The sequence below is a fragment of the Cajanus cajan genome, chromosome 7, assembly GCF_000230855.2.
Source record: "Cajanus cajan strain Asha chromosome 7, NIPB_CcT2T_4, whole genome shotgun sequence".
NCBI classification, from domain to species: domain Eukaryota; kingdom Viridiplantae; phylum Streptophyta; class Magnoliopsida; order Fabales; family Fabaceae; genus Cajanus; species Cajanus cajan.
In genome coordinates this window covers 43,530,729-43,553,508 of record NC_138523.1, presented here as the reverse complement: position 1 = coordinate 43,553,508, position 22,780 = coordinate 43,530,729, and the positions used below count along the sequence as shown (strand labels likewise).

The window sequence follows — 22,780 nt, the reverse complement described above, 5'->3', positions numbered from 1 at the left end:
GATTAATGATTTCTCAGCAGAGGCTTGAATTATGTTTTCTTGAACAATGTTATTGCATATTAGAGTACGAATCAAATAGAAAATGAAACAAAGGAGTAAATAGTAAAGTTTCCTGAACATGTGTAAAAACATTGTTCTCTTACCGTCCAATGTATGCATCAAACCGATGATAGGTGAGGAAACTCCCCCACTTTTTAAGAAAGTTGAAATTTTAAAAAATATTATTTTATTTACAAACATAATAACATTTTAAGAAAATAAAAAACATAAAAAAAACATGTTAAAATATAATGATTAATGTGTTACAAATATACATAATATATGATATGACTAAATATGTTATTAATTTGTAAATAATTAAAGAAAACTATCATATTATTTATCAAAAGAAGAATGTTATCAATTATGACTAAATTATTTATATAAAAATCTAAATGTTTTTTCAATTTAACAAAAATCATAAATCGTAATGGGTTTTACATCTTCTTAAGGTTTTTCATTTTCAATAAATTTCAATATATAATAAAGAGTACAAGAAAGAAATTGTCAAAGTACTCACCTTATGAAAAAATGTAAAACTTAAGATTGCCCCACACAAGAGGAGGAAATCATTGTCCATATTTCTTAATTAGAATGAGTCCGAACTCAATTCATATTGTTTGTTCCTTTGTTATTTTTAGACTAATACATTAATTACAAATTTTTAAAGAACATAAACTCTAATTGATTAGAAAAAAATTTCAATATTAATTAAGAGAAAAATAGTATAGACATAGACTCTAATTAGTTAGAAGATATATAAGTATTAATTAGATAACCAAAGAGAAGTTTTAAAAAATATATATATATAAAAAAAAGGATAAATTTATTTTTATCAACTAAATTCACAACTTCTTTTTTTTAATCTTGATAAATTAGATAATAGGGACACCTTCTAAGATACACTTTAGTAATAGGCATTTATTCCAAACAAATTTATGTGTTTATTTGTTATCTAGATTAGAGAAATACTAAAGAGTGAATTTTGACATTAACGTTGCAAGATTTTCGGCTCAGATTCTCATATACATGTATATTGTGTAAATAATGAGCATTAAAAATAAGTATCACATTTGCTCAATAAAATAAAAATAAAAAAGAAATAAGCATACTAGTGGAGTTGTCTAATCAGGCCCATCCATAATGCATACATCAAACCTCACATTTAGGGATGGCAAAACGGGCCGGCCCGGCCTGTTTTGGCCCAGCCCGCCATTGGCCAGACAAAAACGGGTTGGCCCGACCTGGCCCGCCAATGTAAAACGGGCTGGAGATGTTGGCCCGCCCCGCCTAAGGACGGACTGGCGGATTGGCGGGCCAGCCCGCATACAAAAAAAATTAAAAAAAGGAAAAATATATATATATATATTTTATGTTCAAATAAAAAAAATTGCTATAAATAAATATAACCATATGAAATTAAAAATGCATACATATTTTACATAATATATGTTGAACAAAAGCAAATTACAAACTTAAAACAAAATCAAATAGAAATTACTCCACTTACACCAAAATCAAAACTAAATTATAAACTTACAAATTACTTATAAACTAAATTTTTTGATAGTCCACAAAAAAGTTCAAATACAATTAATTAACTTTAAATTTTTATTTTAAGAATATTAGAAGCTCTCTTGAAAGAATAAGATAATGAAAAAAAAGAGTAGTTAGTCATCCAAATATATAGCAAGTAATTCATACAATGACTAATAGTAACCATCCTATAATAACAATCATGTATTAAGTCCTAGAAAATCACTAAATGTTCTTAATATACATACATAATTGACAAAGAGGCACACCCACATATAATGCACTTATGCTCACATAATAGCATATAATACACACATAATAGATATCAAAGTCAATGACAACCATTAAACATGAACACACATAGTAAACATCAACACACATGATAGACATAGAGACACCCAAGGGACACAGTGATGGAATCATGTCTAGGAAGGCAAGAGGTAACATCTTGAAGGAACCAAGAGGAATGGGCTAGACATTAAGTTTTGGGCCAGTCAAGGCCCAATGGGCTCGATGGGCTTGGAAGGCCCAATTTGAGCTTCACATGGGCCATCTCTTGATAAATCCATTTTTCTTATATTTTGTACATATTATATTAGTATAGGTTTCACATATTTTGGTCTTGTATTTTGGACCACATAGATTAGCATTTTTTGGCCATAGGCTTATTGGATCTAGTTTTGGGCTTCATGGGCCTTTGGGCTTTTAGTACCCAATATTGGGCTTATTTTGTTTCTTTTATTATTTCCTAATGTTTGTATATGTTTGACCATTGTATTTAGGCCATTAGCATAGAAATATTGAAGAAATACTAAAATAGATCAAGAAGCTAAAATCTAGGTTTCATTTAATAGTCATTTGAGATGCATTTGGATCACATGTTTCTTGCCAAGCATGGCTGAACATATGCAGCTCCAAATACACTTTAAATGTCCCCTAAATGACATTTAGATGCATGGCAGCCCCATATTCACAAATTAAGCACATGGAGCCTTGAATTTGAATTCAAATTTCCATTTGAAATTTGAATATTTGGCTCCAATATTGGCTAGTGAAGTTGGCGCCACCTAGCTTGCTTCTAGGATCTATAAGTATTTGTTCCTTCACTCTTTGTAAATACTTTGAGCATAATTGAGAATTCTTCTGAAATTTTAAAAAATATTAATTTATTTACAAACATAGTAACATTTTAAGAAAATAAAAAGCATAAAAAAACGTGTTAAAATGTAATGATTAATGTGTTAAAAATATTAATAATATATGATATGATTAAATATGTTTTTAATATGTAAATAATTAAAGAAAATTTATCAGAAGAAGAATGTTTTCAATTACAATTAAATTATTTATATACAATTCTAAATATGTTTAATTTAACAAAAGTCATAAATCCTCTTACGTCTTAAAGTTTTTCATTTTCAATAAATTTCAATATATAATAAAGAGTACTAGAAAGAAATTGTCAAAACACTCACCTTATGAAAAAATGTAAAAGTTTTATTTCAAAAATATCATAAAAATATCCTTATAAGATTGTCCTATACAAGAGGAAATCATTGCCTAGATTTCTTAATTAGAATGAGTCCGAACTCAATTCATATTGTTTGTTCTTTCGTTATTTTTAGATTAATACATTAATTATAAATTTTTAAAGAGCATAAACTCTAATTGATTAGAAAAAAGTCAATATTAATTAAGAGAAAAATATTATACACATAGACTCTAATTGGTTAGAAGATATATAAATATTAATTAAGTAACTAAAGAGTAATTTAAAAAAAAAAATAGGGATAAATTTATTTTTATCAACTAAATTCACTACTTTGTTTTTAATCTTGATGAATTAGATAATGAGGACCTATATATACCTTCTAAGATACAATTTAGTAATAGACATTTATTCCAAACAAATTTATATGTTTATTTATAATCTAGATTAGATAAATACCAAAGAGTTATTCCAAACAAATTTATATGTTTATTTATAATCTAGATTAGATAAATACTAAAGAGTGAATTTTGACATTAATGTGACAAGATTTTCAGCTCAGATTCTCATATACATTTATATTGTGCAAATAATGAGCATTAAAAATAAGTATCACATGTGCTTGATAAAATAAACAACAAAAAAAAAGCAAACCTCACATTGATAACAAGACTACAAACAAGTATCTATGACAACTTTGATCATTTTAGACCAAATCTTGGAGTCTACAACCATAAGATAATGAAAAAGAAAAAAAGCAGAATAGTTTTTTCATCCTATAATAGGAATCATGTATTTGCGACATTAGAGTCCTAGAAAATCATTAAATGTTCTTAATATACATACATAATTGACAATGCGGCACACCCACATATAATGCACTTATACACAGATAATAGATATCAAAGTCAATGACAACCATTAAACATGAACACACATAGTAAACATCAACACACATGATAGACATAGAGACACTCAAGGCACACAGGCCGACAAAGTCACGACATAGCCACACATAGTGAGTGAGAGATACAAAAACAAACACACATAGAAACACAAAAACAAACACATCCAAAAATAGAACAAATAAAGACAAACACAAAGACATGCCATGCTCGTAGAGACACATATCACACACAAAGAGACGCATAGAGCACCCATACAAACATAAATACAAGGAAAGAACAATTTAAGTAAATAATCCATATTTTTCCAATCAAACATGTTTTCATTTAGATCCATGGACAATGGAGAATAGATCATAGAGGACAACTTAAAATAAATAACATGCACATACATTATATTCCAGCAACATGGGGAGTAATATTTAATGATATGACATACAAAAAGACATTATAACATGTTGACATGGATATAAGTGCTTTTAGTTTGATAACTAAATTACCAAAGGAGAATACGTATAGTTGGTTAGCAAAATGGATGTTCCTCTAAAGGCTTCCAAAGCATAGACCAATGTGGACATTTTCCTTGTTCCAGGCATCCACAACATAGACCACTTATAACTGCATTATGTTTTGCCATAAGTAAATGAAAATTAATAACAAAGTAGTGTCACAAAAAAATCATTTTTTTTTATAGCAACTGGCATGTTAAATTTAGAAAAGAAATTCAAGAAATTGCAACTTCAAGAAATCAAAGAGGTTCTTTAAGTTAAGGACGCTAAACAATAGTTGTTGCCACCATCCATCTTTAATTAGTATCTACCACAATGAACAAATGGAAAAACAAGGGTAACAGAGCATTAACATTGAAATAAAGAATGTGAGAAACTTAAAGGTTTTTGACGGTGCAAGTTAAAAACCTTAAAAATGAGTTTGTTAAAAAACACTTATAACTGCCACTCATGCAATTCCTCCCTAACTTCCTTCAACCCCTTTAATGCGCTTATGAGTTTTCTAACACAATCAGTTAGTAACGCTATACAACTATCCATAGATATCATGCAAGTAAGGATTTCACAAGCCCTCTTCTAACTTCCAATACATTGGAATATAACCTTCTGGACTAGTTCTTTGGGTATTCAACTCCCACACGCTACAAGTTCTTGAGCTCTTCAATTTTAATTGGTCTACAATCAATATAGAATCCATGTAGGTTAACTTAATAGAGTTGAATATTCTAATGCAAGGTTATATGATATGTGTTCTAAATTTTATAAACTTACACACCATATGCAGGATTTCAAAGAAAGGAGTAAGTGAAAAACTCTGCGGTTGGGTCAAATCAAAGATAGAATTATTGTTCTGAGTCACCCTTTCCTTGTGAGTAACCATTAGTATAAGCTAAGTATGAAGAGATTCATGAAGGACTAGACTTAGCATCAACTTTCGTATCAAAACAATACTAGGTATACAAGTAGTCTTGCCTACCTTCATATAAGTATATTGGAGGCCTGCTTAGTATCACTAGCTGCACACAAGTATATACAATAAGGAAATATAATCATGCAATATTATAAGATACTTAATAATCAGATAAGATTTTTATTAAGTATCCATGTACTCATAATTCATGTATATATTTGATCCAATATGTATATTAATTCTCTGAGTAAGGTACAAATACTCTGCCCAATCAGATCACTCCTTTAATAATGCTAATTATAATTGATACTATACATGCACAAAAAATTGTATTTAAGGGACACATAAGAAACAAACATACCCATATGCCTTTTGACAATAGGAAAGTGAATCTAGATAACTTAGCTGAAGCTTCTTGAGATTGTCTTTACATGCCTCAAAAATGTGTCCATGATTGAAATTCCAAAGCTGAAATCAAATTCAAGTGCAAAAAGTAAGGCAAAAAAAACTATCTTAAAATTAGTGCAAAAGTGAAACTATCCCAAAATCTTAAAATTCACCGATCTCCTGAGACCCTCCACCTACATATAACAACAAACAAAAAAAATTGCAAGAATAGCAAAATGCATACTTCTCTCCCGCAACATGTGAGAGAACGAGTAAGCATCATAAAATAGCAGTTTAATTTCTGTAGTTTAAAAACCTAATAAGTAGTTGAAGTCAATCAAAATAACTCAGTTATTCATGCATAATACTCGTAAAAATAAATTCACTTATGCATCTTGAATTAGACACAATCAAAGACTGTTTGTAAGATGGCACTGAACCAAAAGAAAATTAGGAAAATCCTTAACAAATTGCAATACACGAAGTCTTGCCATCTTCACTGCGACAATTTCACAAGTATCATACTGCTTCACTGCAACAAAAATAAAAATAAAAAATTAATGATAATTTTTTATTGATGGCAACAATCTCAAAGGTCATGCTTAAGATTATTTATACATAAGTAGTTAATTTTCATAAACCATATGTGATTGGTTAACAATATTTACTTAAATCTAATATTGATATTTTAATTTATTGTTTTCAGAATAAGGGATAAACAAATTGCACTTGAGAAAAGGGCAGCTGTATGGTTGGCAAGGGCAGAAAATGGCCAGGGGCTGTACATCTCTCCTGCAATGCAACATGAGAGAGAATGAGTAAGCATCATAAAATAGCTAAGTTTAATTTCAGTAGTTTAAAAGCCTAATAAGGAGTTAGAGTCAATCAAAATAACTCAGTTATTCATGCGTAGTAATCATAAAAATAAATTCCCAAATTTAACTTGAATCAGAGTCAACATTCATTCTTCCTTGAATAGATCTAGAATATTAAAGTGAGAGCAGTCAGTAATTGTTTTGTTACTTTGTACCATCTGAGTTATCCACATTTTGAACGACATCCATATCATTTTCTAGGAACTCAACTGACAATTCTCTTCGCATTAAAAAATCATCTCTATAAGTGTAATCATCCTGGTTGTCATCCACATCATCAGGAGAAACATGTGTATCAGCTACTTCAAGCATCAAGGCTGTCAGAAACATAATCAGAATCATTTGAGATGCAAGTCTTTTCATTTCCATCAATATTTTGCTTTCTACCATATACTTTAATCAATTCACAAAAGTCTTTTGCATAAGACTTTGACGTTCGACTATCCTTTAACTGTATGAAGCCACGGTTAACAAGATTGTATATTCATAGATGAATGTACAAGTTAATAGTTATAATCAACAAATTCACCATGAAGGGTAAATTAGATCGAAAAAATGATGTAAGAACAACATTCGTTTCTTTCGACATGTGTAGTGATTTTAAAATGTCTTCTTGAACTCTTTTTGTAGCTGTAGGTGTCTGTAGGTGTCTAAGCCATCAGATGGATATGGATATCAAAATTCAGGGATTTTAGCTTACTAGCACTGAAATTTTCTCTCAACACAGACAGTTGGCAGAAACAAAAAAAAAATTAAAACAGGTCATACTTATGACATTCACAATAGACTAGAAACATTAAATAAATTGTGAAGTGTGCACAAAACAAAGAACAAATGAAATCTGCATGGTAACCAATCAAAATAACCAATAACTGATCTAAATTTCACCAATATGCAAACCACAAGTTACATTTACAATCATTTAAGATGTTCTAAAGAAACTCATCAATCCAGTTCACCTCAGCAAACCACAAACAATAAGGGACAAAAAACAGACCTGTAGTCTGGACGGAAATCATGACCCCATTCAGAAACACAATGTACCTCGTCAATTGCAAATAAAGCAATACTGCGACCTTCTGGAAGCTTCTGCAGTGGTTGAATCAATCTACAGAACATTGCATTGTAGTTACAAAACATTAAAAGAGTCAAAAAGCCATCTTCTAAGACATGCGATGGACTTCAACATCAACTTAAATATGAAATAAATTAAGTCAGGCAGATCAAGGATCCAAACCGTACCTCATCACAGTCTTTGGGCACACCAAAACTATACTATACAAGCCTCTCATTGCGTTACATTCAACAATATCATCAAGTTGCCCCAAGCCAAGAAAGCAAGCACTGATTGCATGTTTTGTTAGTTTTAAACACTGGTCATGCATGAGGCTTATCAAGGGCAAAATCACAACCACCACTTTCCCAGACAACAATGTAGGAATCTGAAAGCATAGAGACTTCCTTGTGCCAAAAGTATAATTATAAACAAATCCACATAAGCTACTCTACATCGTAAGTAAGGGTCTCGTAGTATAACTACTCTGGCAGAACTTTAAGTGTAGCAAGTTAAGAAGTAAATATGAAATAAATTTCTTTATAAACTAAAATTAACTTATGCATAAGCCATATTGTAGAAGTTCTTTTTTATTACCTTTTCCAAGATCTCCTTTTCTTTCATGCATGAGTTAGTTTTAGTTTATGGGAAATTTTATTTTCATTTTTATTTCCTATTTTTCTCTTTTAAAAGTGTTGCAAGAAAAAGTTATCCAAACATATCCTAAGGCAAAATTATTGAATACTTAAAGAACAAAACCAGATCCTGTTGCAGCAAGGACAAGATAGTCTTTATGAGCAACCCAAGAATAAAGCCCTCAACAGTAACCATTGGCTGCACTGCATTAGCCTTCTAAGTGCCAACAAGGAGAACAACATACAAGGAGCTGTGGCAATAAAATGATGGTGTTGTTGTAATTATTTTACAACATGAACATAATTATTACCCAAAATAAACATATTTCTCCGAGGCAGCAACGCCATTGTTAACCTGTGAAGAATCAAAAGGAAACAAAAAGGTGAATCAAGATAAAAAGAATAATTCTTGAAAGAAAAAAGAACCTTTGTGGAGGAAGATGAAGTCTTCTTACTGTAAGAGCAAAAAAGATTCTTTATTATGTCTTGGCAACATTATTATTATGATGTTGATTCCATATAGTATGCATCTGGTCCTACCTTGTTAATAGCAACATAGGAACTATATAGGCAATAATCACTACAAATGGAAATAGTGCAGAGACAAATGAACTTGTTAATAGCAACATAGGAAATATATAGGCAACAATCACTACAAATGGAAATAGTGCAGAGACAAATGAACTGCTTAGATGAATATACATTCTATCATAAATTTTGAATAAAGGTTCAAAAGTTATATTTCTTGAAAATTAAAAATATTAACGAGAAAAAAAATACATAGAATACTAGAAAATGGAATTGAGTGAAAGAGAGTGAAATATTAAGGAATGAGTTAGATTTATTATTTTCAACAAATTCCAAATAATCTCAATTTTTACGTCTAAAATATTTTTGTTCTAAGACTATATTATTATTAGTAGAAATTTAACAAAAACCGCATATCTCAGTGGCTCCCGCATCTCACAAAGATATATTATATTCAATAAGCATCTAAATAAGATTTTTATTATTTTCGACAAATTTCAAACAATATCCAATACATTCTCTCTAACATTCTATTATTAGCTAAAATTTATTAAAAATTACAAATCTCAATGAATCCCACATCTCACTAAGATTTACTATTTTCAATAAATTTAATGAAATTTGTCTTAACACTATTAATAACTGAAATTTAATGAAAATTACAAATTTTGATAACTCACATCTCACTAAGATTTATTATTTTCAATAAATTTCAAACAATCTCAAATATTTTTTATCTAAGACTACTAATAGCCAATTTATTGAAAATTATAAATCTTAGTGACTACGGCAACTCACTAAGATTTATTATTTTCAATAAATTCCAATATTTTTTTATCTGTTTATCATTTTCAATAAGACTCAAGCAATATCAAATATTTTGTCTAACACTATTCACACTTGAAATTCATTTTAAATTCATTTTAAATTATAAACCCTAAACCCTAAACCCTAAACACCCACAACTCACTAAGATTTATTATTTTCAATAAGATTCAAGAAATATCAAATATTTTGTGTAACACTATTCACACTTGAAATTCATTCTCCAATATTTTTTTGTCTAACACTAATAATAGGTGATACTTATTGAAAATAACAAATATCAATGACTCCCACAACTCACTAAGATTTATTATTTTTAGTAAACTCCTATATTTTTTTTATCTTAACACTATTATTAGCTACAATTTATTGAAAATTATAAATCTCGGTAACTCCCGCATTTCACTAAGATTTATAATTTTCAATAAGTTTCAAGCAATATCAAATATTTTGTCTAACACTATTCATAGTTTAAATTCATTGAAAATTACAAATCTCGGTGACTCCCGCATTTCACTAAGATTTATTATTTTCAACAAACTCCAATATTTTTTTATCTTATCCCTATTAAAAGCTGAAATTTATTGAAAATTATAAATCTCGGTGACTCCCGCTTCTCACTGAGATTTATTATTTTCAATAAGATTCAAGCAATATCAAATATTTTGTCTATAGCAATTCACACTTGAAACTCATTGAGAATTATAAATCTCGGAGACTCCAGCATCACACTAAGATTTATTATTTTCAAAAAATTTCAATTTTTTGTCTAAGACTATCCATAGCTGAAATTTATTGAAAATAACAAATCTTAATGACTCTCTCAACTCACTAAGATTTATTATTTTCAATAAACTCCAATATTTTTTCATCTTAACACTATTAATAGCTACAATTTGTTGAAAATTATAAATCTCGGTGACTCCCGCATTTCACCAAGATTTATAATTTTCAATAAGTTTCAAGCAATACCAAATATTTTTTCTAACACTATTCAGACTTGAAATTCATTGAAAATTATAAATCTCGGTGACTCCCGCATCTCACTAAGATTTATTATCTTCAATAAATTTCAAGCATTCTCCAATATTTTTTTGTCTAAGACTAATAACAGCTAATATTTATTGAAAATAACAAACACCAATAACTCCCACAACTCACTAAGATTTATTATTTTTAAGAAACTCCTATATTTTTATTTATTTATCACTATTATTAGCTACAAATTATTGAAAATTATAAATCTCGGTGATTCCCGCATGTCACTAAGATTTATAATTTTCAATAAGTTTCAAGCAATATCAAATATTGTCTAACACTATTCATAGTTGAAATTCATTGAAAATTACATTGAAAATTACAAATCTCGGTGACTCCCGCATTTCACTAAGATTTATTATTTTCAACAAACTCCAATATTTTTTTATCTTATCCCTATTAAAAGCTGAAATTTATTGAAAATTATAAATCTCGGTGACTCCCGCTTCTCATTAAGATTTATTATTTTCAATAAGATTCACGCAATATCAAATATTTTGTCTAAGCAATTCACACTTGAAACTCAATGAGAATTATAAATCTCGGTGACTCACGCATCTCACTAAGATTTATTATTTTCAAAAAAATTCAATTTTTTTTGTCTAAGACTAATAATAGCTGATATTTATTGAAAATAACAAATATCAATAACTCCCACAACTCACAAAGATTTATTATTTTTAATAAACTCCTATATTTTCTTTTATCTTAACACTATTATTAGCTACAATTTATTGAAAATTATAAATCTCGGTGACTCCCGCATTTCACTAAGATTTATAATTTTCAATAAGTTTCAAGCAATATCAAATATTTTGTCTAACACTATTCATAGTTTAAATTCATTGAAAATTACAAATCTCGGTGACTTCCGCATTTCACTAAGATTTATTATTTTCAACAAACTCCAATATTTTTTTATCTTATCCCTATTAAAAGCTGAAATTTATTCAAAATTATAAATCTCGGTGACTCCCGCGTCTCACTGAGATTTATTATTTTCAATAAGATTCAAGCAATATCAAATATTTTGTCTATAGCAATTCACACTTGAAACTCATTGAGAATTATAAATCTCGGAGACTCCCGCATCTCACTAAGATTTATTATTTTCAAAAAATTTCAATTTTATGTCTAAAACTATCCATAGCTGAAATTTATTGAAAATAACAAATCTTAATGACTCCCTCAACTCACTAAGATTTATTATTTTCAATAAACTCCAATATTTTTTCATCTTAACACTATTAATAGCTGCAATTTGTTGAAAATTATAAATCTCGGTGACTCCCGCATTTCACCAAGATTTATAATTTTCAATAAGTTTCAAGCAATACCAAATATTTTGTCTAACACTATTCAGACTTGAAATTCATTGAAAATTATAAATCTCGGTGACTCCCGCATCTCACTAAGATTTATTATCTTCAATAAATTTCAAGCATTCTCCAATATTTTTTGTCTAAGACTAATAACAGCTAATATTTATTGAAAATAACAAACATCAATAACTCCCACAACTCACTAAGATTTATTATTTTTAATAAACTCCTATATTTTTATTTATCTTATCACTATTATTAGCTACAAATTATTGAAAATTATAAATCTCGGTGACTCCCGCATTTCACTAAGATTTATAATTTTCAATAAGTTTCAAGCAATATCAAATATTGTCTAACACTATTCATAGTTGAAATTACTAAGATTTATTATTTTCAACAAACTCCAATATTTTTTTATCTTATCCCTATTAAAAGCTGAAATTTATTGAAAATTATAAATCTCGGTGACTCCCGCTTCTCACTAAGATTTATTATTTTCAATAAGATTCACGCAATATCAAATATTTTGTCTAGAGCAATTCACACTTGAAACTCATTGAGAATTATAAATCTCGGTGACTCACGCATCTCACTAAGATTTATTATTTTGAAAAAATTTCAATTTTTTTTGTCTAAGACTATCCATAGACGAAATTTATTGAAAATTAAAAATTTTAATGACTCCCACAACTCACTAAGATTTATTATTTTCAATAATCTCCAATATTTTTTCATCTTAACACTATTAATAGCTACAATTTGTTGAAAATTATAAATCTCGGTGACTCCCGCATTTCACTAAGATTTATAATTTTCAATAAGTTTCAAGCAATACCATATTTTTTCTAACACTATTCAGACTTGAAATTCATTGAAAATTATAAATCTCGGTGACTCCCGCATCTCACTAAGATTTATTATCTTCAATAAATTTCAAGCATTGTCCAATATTTTTTATCTAAGTCTAATAATAGCTAATATTTATTGAAAATAACAAATATCAATGACTCCCACAACTCACTAAGATTTATTATTTTAATAAATTCCTATATTTTTTTTATCTTAACAGTATTATTAGCTACAATTTATTGAAAATTATAAATTTCGGCGACTCCCGCATTTCACTAAGATTTATAATTTTCAATAACTTTCAAGCAATATCAAATATTTTATCTAACACTATTCATAGCTAAAATTCATTGAAAATTACAAATCTCGGTGAATCCCGCATGTCACTAAGATTTATTATTTTCAACAAACTCCAATATTTTTTTATCTATCCCTATTAAAAGCTGCAATTTATTGAAAATTATAAATCTCGATGACTCACGCTTCTCACTAACATTTATTATTTTCAATAAGTTTCAAGAAATATCAAATATTTTGTCTAACACTATTCATAGCTGAAATTCATTGACTATTACAAATCTCGGGGACTCTCGCATCTCACTAGAATTAGCTATTTTCATAAATTTTCAAGCAATCTGCAACATTTTTGTGTAACACTAATATTTTCACAAAGATTCAAGCAATATCAAATATTTTTTCTAACACCATTCAAAGCTGGAATTCGTTGACAAATTACAAATTTCGATGACTCCTACATCTCATTAAGATTTATTATTTTCAATAAATTTCAAACAATATCAAATGTTGTGTCAAACATTTTTTATTATTTTCTGAAATTTATTAAAAATCACAAATCTCAATGTCTCCTTTATCTGATTAAGATTTATTGTGTTCAATGTATTTCAAACAATGTTTTGTATCTAACACTATTTATTAACCTATTAATGCCCCATATATTTCTAGTGGTGCTAATTTTCTTTTACAAAAATTGATTTTTAAGTTATTTATGTTGTTGTATATCGGAAGAAAACAAACCTCAGTTGCATCACAACGCGCAAAGCCAACATGCCAGGCTCAACACAAACATACAGCCTGCAGTTGTGCTCCATTGAAATCACCTGTAGAAGGAGATGCTAAATGAACAACATAGTCTAAATGAACAAAATCATGTGAGTTTGATGGCAACCGTTAAATCTAGTTTATTGATATTGGAGATGCTAACATGTAAAAGAAATGTGTTAAAATAAAACATTATAAAAAAAGAGTAAAATTATGGGGCCAGCCCTAAACATGAGATTTGAGAATATAAATTATTATGCTTTAGTACCACAGACAACATAATTCTTTGAAGCTTATTTATATCATATCAATCAAGAAAAAACATAGACAATAACAAATAAAGACAAGCCTTAATTTTGTCATCACTACTGAAAACATCAAGCTAATTGAGCAATTTCAACATTGTTCATTCTAATCAGTAAAATAATTTGTTTGGATAATCAGGTTTAAAATTGGTTTTTAAACCAGTTTATGATAAGAAATCTAGTTGGTATAAGGTAGTTTAAAATCATAAATCAGTTTTTTAAACTAATTTTAACAAAATAAATAATATTAAAATTTATCTTAAATGCAGATTTGTTTATTATTTTTAAATCTATTTAAAATTCTTGTGAAGCCAATTTGGCTTTAAAATCAATTTTAAAATCAATCTAGTTTTAATATATATTTCAAATCATAAACTTATAGAAAACTATAATCAATTTTAAGCCTAAATTTTAATTATAAATGTTTTAAAAAACCAGTTTGAAAAGATAACCAACTTTAAAACGGATTTAAAATGTAGACACTTTATCCCTGTTTTTATCCTGTTAACATTAAATGTAAGTATGTTGAAATGGTTATACACACAGATAATAAATTCAGGATATATAATATAAAATCATTATCATTATATAAAAATATAATATTTATATATATATATATATATATATATATCAGAAATAACAGAAGTTGGAATAAAAACATTTATATGAACAAAACCTTAGGAAGTCTTGAAAGAGGCAAAAGGGCGGGGTAAAGAATATCTGCAGAGTTTGTTACTGCTATAACCTGCAATTGACAAGAATAAATGAGTATGACTATTGAATAAAATAGTCTAAATGAACAAAATCCAGTAAGTTTGGTGCCAACTGTTAAATCTAGTATATTGATATTCGAGATGTTAACATGATGTAAAAGATGTGTTAAAATAAAACGCCATAAAAATAAAAAAGTAAAATTACGGGACCAGCCGCTAAACATGAGACTTACCACAGACTGAAATTTTTTGAAACTTATTATATCACATCAATCAAGAAAAAACATATAGAAAATAACAAATAAAGACAAGCCTTAATTCTGTCATCACTACTTAAACCATCAAGCTAATTGAGCAATTCCAACATTGTTCATTCTAATCGGGAAAATAATTTGTTTGGATGTTCAAAATCAGGTTTAAAATTGGTTTTCAAACCAGTTTATGATTAGAAATCTTGTTGGGTTTCAAAGCTAGGTTAAAATCATAAATCAGTTTCTTAAATTAATTTTAACAAAATAAATGATATTCAAATTTATCTTAAATGCAGACTTGTTTATTATTTTTAAATCTGTTTAAAATTAATTGATGGTATAAATTCTTGTGAAACCAATTTGGCTTAAAAATCAATTTTAAAATCAGTCTAGTTTAATATATATTTCAAATCATAAACTAGTTGAAAACTATAATGAATTCTAAAAGCAATTTGAAATGATAATCAACTTTAAACAGATTTAAATTATTGACACTTTATCCTCTCTTTTTCCCTTGTTAACGAATGCTGATGCGGTTATACCCACATAAAACAAATTCACAAAACATAATATAAAATCATTTTCATTATATATAAATATAAAATATATATATATATATGTAAGAAATCAAAGAAATTGGAATAAAAACATTTATATGAACAAAACCTTAGGAAATAAACAAAAAGATTGAAAATAGAATGTACCAAATACATCACAGGCTAGAAATAATGTATTTTATAAATATGGTTAAGAACAACCAACCAAAAAAAAAAGAAGAATAAAATACACATTCAAGAATTTCAACAAGAATGGTATTCTTGAGTTTCGATGGGTAAAAAATTACAACTTTTTCGAAAATTAAGAGCTTTTCAATTTAAATCAAGAAGGGATGCAACATTGAATTGTTCAAGAATGTTGAAGAACTTTGATTATTTTAGACCAAATCTCATAGCCTAGAGCCGGAAAATAACGGAAAGCGGCAAGTAGTTAGTCATACGTATATGTAGAAAGTAATTCACCTCAAGGTCAAAGATCATCCCAGAAATGAGCACTCCAGTCATTTTGTAGAAAAAATAGTACAGATTAAATTAAACCTACAGAAAAACAAGTGTCATTCGTACTCATATAATTAAGTAACTTTTAATCATGAACTTTGCAAATTCAATTTAATTTCAAATTACTCACTTACCACGTGACAGATAACAATTCTTGAATTCACCAAAGAAAAAACAACACATCTTGTCGAGATGCAAGATTACACACAATTTGTTGCTGCTATAACCTGAAATTGACAAGGATAAATGAAAATGACTCTTGAATAATATAGTCTAAATGAACAAAATCATGTAAGTTTTTGGTGCCAACTGTTAAATCCAGTTTATTGATATTGGAGATGCTAACATGTAAAAGAAATGTGTTAAAATAAAACGTCGTAAAAATAAAAAAAATAAAAAAATAGTAAAATTCTTTGAAGCTATTATGCTTTGGTACCAAACACAACAAAATTCTTTGAAGCTTATTTATATCACATCAATCAAGAAAAAACATATAGACAAAAACAAATAAAGCAGGAAAATAATTTATTTGGATTTTCAAAATCAGGTTTAAAATTGGTTTTAAAACCAGTTTATGTTTAGAAATCCAGTTGGTTCAAAGCTAGTTTAAAATCATAAATCAGTTTTTTAAACTAATTTTAACAAAATAAATAATATTAAAATTTATCTTAAATGCAGACTTGTTTATTATTTTTAAATCCGTTTAAAACTCTTGTGAAACCAATTTGGCTTTAAAATCAATTTACGGTTCAAAATCAATTTTAAAATCAATCTAGTTTTAATATATATTTCAAATCATAAACTTATTGAAAACTATAATCAATTTCAAGACTAAATTTTAATTATAATTGTTTCAAAACCAGTTTGAAACGATAACCAACTTTAAAATGGATTTAAAATGTAGACACTTTATCCCTCTCTTTATCCCGTTAACATCAAATGTAAGTATGTTGCAATGGTTATACACACAGATAATAAATTCATGATATATAATATAAAATTATTATCAAAATCAATTTTAAAATCAATCTAGTTTTAATATATATTTCAAATCATAAACTTATTGAAAACTATAATCAATTTTAAGACTAAATTTTAATTATAATTGTTTTAAAAACCAGTTTGAAACGATAACCAACTTTAAAATGGATTTAAAATGTAGACACTTCATCCCTCTTTTTATCCTGTTAACATCAAATGTAAGTATGTTGCAATGGTTATACACATAATAAATTCACGATATATAATATAAAATCATTATCATTATATATAAATATTATCATTATATATAAAATAATTTGTTTGGATTTTCAAAATCAGGTTTAAAATTGGTTTTAAAACCAGTTTATGATTAGAAATCCAGTTGGTTAAAAGTTAGTTTAAAATCATAAAACAGTTTTTTAAACTAATTTTAACAAAATAAATAATATTATAATTTATCTTACATGCAGACTTGTTTTTTATTTTTAAATATGTTTAAAACTCTTATGAAACTAATTTGGCTTTAAAATCAATCTAGTTTTAATATATACTTCAAATCATAAACTAGTTGAAAACTATAATCAACTTTAAGACTAAATTTTAATTATAATAGTTTCAAGGTTATCGAATAACCGTTATAACGGTATGGCGGTGCGGTTTTGAGCCTCTCCGCCATTCGCCATCCGAAAAATCGCGTTTTATGGCGCCGTCCGCCATTTCTGCCGTGGCGGCCGCCACGGCCGTTTTGAGATGTAAACTATATAACATCTAGTGTGGTGACTAGTGTAAAGTGTAAACCTCTATCAATAAGAAGTTGAAAGTAAACACTGGCAAATGACACTAACACAGGCCCATTCTAATGACAGAATTATAATGCCTTAATTGAAATAAATTGACTTCAATAAGTGAGATGAAGCACCTATTAGAGGTTTTTTTATATTTACTAAACAGTTTTTCTCTTGGATGCTATAAATAATTTAAAAGTGGCAATAGTATGATTCCAAACTTTACTCAAGACTTTTAAAGAAAAAATCTCCGTATACATGAAATATCCAGAGTGTAGTTCCCTTTCATGGTAGTCACAATTTATCAAAGACAACCATAATAATGTTAAAACATAAGCCAGAGTACAAGACCAAAGAATTGGAGTCCGGTGATCGAGACAAATTTCATGATTTTACGATAGTGCATTCTTTCTTAAAAGAATAATAATTAAACTAAAGGCCTTTTACTACTAGTAGTCTCATGTCATAGACTACTGAAAAGGAAACTACAAATAAATTAGAAATGCAAGTGAAAAGTCACTGACATGTATAGGCACTAAAACTTTTATGTGATAAATTAGAAAAGTCATGACCACTAAACATAAAATAAAACTTTACAAATTGACCTCTAAGATTTACGAAACCAATACACAAAAGAGATAGCATCAAGGTTCCTGATTTTGCATTTCAGAAGCCATACTTCTGAATGAAGCTCTTGCATTATTTCATACACAATACATATAGACGTGTCAAAACAAGTAAAGACATTACTCATAAAGAAGCAACTGAAAGGCTACCTGTCCTTAATGAAGCACCACTACTGCTTCCAGTTCCACCATCACTGCCACCAGTACCACTCCCACCACCTTATGAGCTAAGGCCCTGAATAGATAAGCAACTGAAGAATCTGCCGAGAAAAGAATCAGAATTAAAAAAATACACAACTTTAACAAATATTAATGTTAAGAAGAAATAGAGCATTCCCATGAAACCAAACATCAAGAAATATTAAAACAATCTACTAGAACACCTTTATTATAAAAAAAAGGTAAAATATGTTTTTGTTCCTGTTCCTTCGAAAACATTTCTAGTTCGGTTTTAGTACTTCTAAAATTTTGTCCTATTTTAGTCCCACAAATTTGGAAATGCAGTTTTTTTATCTCAAAAGTAGCTTAAATAGCAACTTAAAACAATTTTTAAGCACTACCTAAGTACTTGGAGGACTAAAAGTGATGAATTTTTAAATTTGGGGACCGGAATAGAACAAAAAAAAATCAAGACTAAAAGCAAATTTTGATAATTTTAGAGGGACTAAATATATGTTATCATTATCCAAGTGACATATAAGAAAGCTGCAAGACATGTAATAATCAGTAAGGTCACTAGAACAAGACTTTTGCCCAAGTATTTCTTTTGTATTGATTTGAATGCTGCTGAACAATCCTCCGATGTCATTGTACCCAGTCATACCTAGCAAATCATTGTCTTCAGACCTAGAATAGAAGAGAGTTCAGACGAAAAAAGACTTTAAACCACCAAAACATGCAATAAAATTGGGATTTAAAGAAACTTATAATCAAAAATGTTGACAACATACCTCCAAACTAATCTGACAATATAATGAACATTGTTCATGAGAAAAAGATATGTCAATGCAAGGTCTTTATACCGCTTTGATCTTCCTTCTAAATTTGTTTTCAAGCTTCCATTATGTGCACTGTTACAGATCCTAGCAATGAAGAATCATCACCACTTTCAAATTCCTCAAAGAGTTGCTTCAAGGTGGATTGGAAGCTGCAAAGTTTAAAGAATTCTGATCAGGTCAAATATGTGAAAAGTACACAAGCTTGAGCATTATCCTTCTTACAAAGGGAATGAAAACTGAACTTAAAGAAATTATTTCACTTAAATATAAAAATATTAAATAGAAGCATGGTACGGTACAATTCCCTCATAGACATCATCATTTTATAATAAGGGAGATAAAACTCCAGTTCAAATAGTTGGAAATCTTTGATTAGCTCGCTCAAGACAGATCTAATCACTCATTATTTTCTAGTTCTATAAAACAATGAAAATACATATATATGTACCACATATCTTATTAAAAATAAGGAGAAAAGGCCTTTAGTTGTCATCTTGTAATTCAATTTTTTTTAACTACAAGAGCACGAAGAGAGAGTTAAAACTATCCAAAACAAATTTCAGTGTCACTTAATTATTATTTAGGAATTAAAAACAAATCAATATCCTTCATCACAAACACAATCACAAATCACAATTCACGTTTGTAAAAATCCAAAAAAAAAAAAAAAAATCAGCTAAAATAAGGACATTTCATTAATCCACCACTCCACGCACACTCACCAATAACATCACCATTGCATGACTTTAATTTTTACCTTCCATCGGCACATGGTCACCAGAGTGAGGAACAAAGAGAAAAACCCTAACAAGCAACAAAGACAATCAAGAATTAAAAAGAAATGAAACAAGAAATTGATTTGAAAAGTAAAGAAGCACAAACAGTTCGTAACATCACTTTACTTTCTACCTTCCATCTACACAACGTCACCAGATTGAGAAACTGTAATATCCATATCCACCGGTCTTTGCACCGCACAAAAAGAAAAACCCTTTCCAGCAACAAAGACAAAAAAAAAATCAGAAACAAGTTAAACGAGAATCAGAAACAAATGAAACAAGAATCAGAGAAGATGCGGTGCATAACATCACTTTAATTTCTACCTTTCAAAGAAGGTCACCAGCGAGGTACGGTAAAATTCATGTCCACCGTTTCTGCACCACACAAAAAGAACAAGAATCAAAGAAAAACTCTGACAAGTAACAAAGACAAAGAAGAACAAACAAGAACAAGAAAAGAGTCTACAGAAACAGAAGAAAAGGGGTAGCTTTTCGCAATCCGACAATAAAGAAGGGAAAGACTCTTCGAAAAGAGAATCTTGACACCGGAAACTAATGAAGCGTAAGAGAAGAGAGTGACTGTGGAGAGTGGAAATGAGGGAGGAGAGTTGCATATAGAGTGAGAGGAGAGAGTAACACAACATTTATATAGAGAGAGGAGACGGTCACGACGAGCACAATATATAATCTTTTAAATAAAACACTTAATAAGTTTTATTTAAAAATATTAAAACATTTATTTATTTATATTTTGATTCTCAAATTTTTTTAAATTAATAAATGTTCATTAACATGAATAAAAATAAAACATTTTTATGATGTTTTTAATATTTTAATTTTTAAAAATAAAATACAAACTTTATTAGAATTATCCTTTAAATATATATGACATTACCAGTTTAAAATTTTTCATTTTGTTTTGTTAAATTGTTTATGTTATGTTTCTATTCAATATTCTATTTTTTTATATATAATTTAGCAAAATATATAATCTTCTATATTATCATATTTTTTATTAAAAAATTAAATAAATCTTCACAAAATTAATTAAAAAGGACAAATAATTATTTTTGTTTTTTTTATTTTATCACTAAATAAAAAAATTTAAAAAAATGTTATAAGTATGTTCATGAAAATCGTATAAAATTAAATTTAAAATTAATTTTCATTTGTAAATAGAAGAATGTCTATTTTTATTTTATATGAATAAAAGACAATAATGATAATCAACACAAAATTAGAAGAAAACGAAAATAGAAAAATATAAAGATATTATTAATGAGAATATATATATATATATATATATATATATATATAATATGATTGAATTTAATTAAATAGAAAACTTAAAGAGGTTAAAATCATTGTATTAAATATGACTCATATATCAATGTAAATATCAATTATATTTAATAGGACTTTTATTACCCAATTTCTCACATAAGTTTTTTTTTATCTATGCATTGAGAAATTGGTTAACTGTAACCAATTTCTCAATTTTGGTTTTTTTTTTTTATAATATTTAATCAGATTGCCATTTCTTACCTTTTCTCCTTCGTTGCTTTTAGTTTTTAGGACTTGGCAGTATCTTTTTGTTTTGCTGCTATTCATATGGACGTTTTCCTTTTTCCAGGCATCCATATTATAAGAGTATAATCTTTTGTCGCAAGTATCTGAAAATCAATAACAAACCGGAGTCACACATAAAAAAATCATTTTATTAATAAACTAGATGTTAAATTTAGAAAATAATTTAGGGAAATTGCAGCTTCATGCAATATGATCAATTTAATCCAAAACCCTAGCAACTTTAAAACAAGAATTCAAAACCTTAGAAACAGATAATCAAAAGCAATCTACAATCGTCTCTGAATTGAATAGACAAAAGAAGATAAAGAAAAGCATATTAGGAGGCAGAAGAGGCATTGTGTTGCGAAATAAGTAATAGCCAATTAATAGCATGTTTATATAAGTTGTGAAGATATAGAAAATAATTATTTTCATAAATTTAGAATCGGACGTGGAAAGAGAAGGAAAACTTAAGTTTAATAATTAAAACTAAACACACACTAGTTAGTTGTATGTGCCTATGCTTATAAAGAACGAATGAACAACCCAAGATTTTTTTTTTTCTGACGGTCTAATTTTGTTTTAAATTTTTTAATGGATAATTTTTAGAAAAATTATGGGAATAAGTTATAATAATTTTATTTTGTGTTTAATTTAAATTTATGTCCATGTATTTAATTTAAATTTATGTTAATTGTAATATATCACTTTATATTATTATTATGATATTTATCTTATAATTAATTAATAATAAA

The 22,780-nt window shown here is 27.9% G+C and overlaps 1 protein-coding gene across 28 annotated transcripts; it reads right to left on the bottom strand.

The window, feature by feature from the left end:
* Nucleotides 1–940: 940 nt before the first annotated feature.
* Nucleotides 941–21,320, bottom strand: LOC109795529 (ATP-dependent DNA helicase Q-like SIM). Of its 28 annotated transcripts, none has more exons than XR_014427865.1 (18): nucleotides 20,923–21,320; nucleotides 20,781–20,831; nucleotides 20,587–20,668; nucleotides 20,400–20,481; nucleotides 19,630–19,826; nucleotides 19,427–19,525; nucleotides 18,830–18,939; nucleotides 16,422–16,514; nucleotides 16,252–16,326; nucleotides 14,945–15,013; nucleotides 13,940–14,022; nucleotides 8,651–8,694; nucleotides 7,893–8,092; nucleotides 7,695–7,758; nucleotides 6,806–6,967; nucleotides 6,503–6,567; nucleotides 6,255–6,307; nucleotides 4,813–5,856 (listed from the first exon to the last, which is right to left on the bottom strand). XR_014427865.1 is itself a non-coding variant. In XM_083059733.1 (9 exons), exons 4-9 carry the CDS (start codon nucleotides 7,667–7,669, stop codon nucleotides 4,461–4,463), a joined length of 555 nt encoding a protein of 184 aa, XP_082915859.1. In that variant the 5' UTR covers nucleotides 7,670–7,758; nucleotides 7,893–8,694; nucleotides 8,795–14,022; nucleotides 14,945–15,011; the 3' UTR covers nucleotides 941–4,460. The 28 variants fall into 28 exon arrangements, 20 of the variants coding, with proteins under 20 accessions (XP_082915859.1, XP_082915862.1, XP_082915861.1 ...); XR_014427866.1 differs by having other exon boundaries at nucleotides 6,861–6,967; XR_014427862.1 differs by having other exon boundaries at nucleotides 4,813–6,307.
* Nucleotides 21,321–22,780: the final 1,460 nt, after the last annotated feature.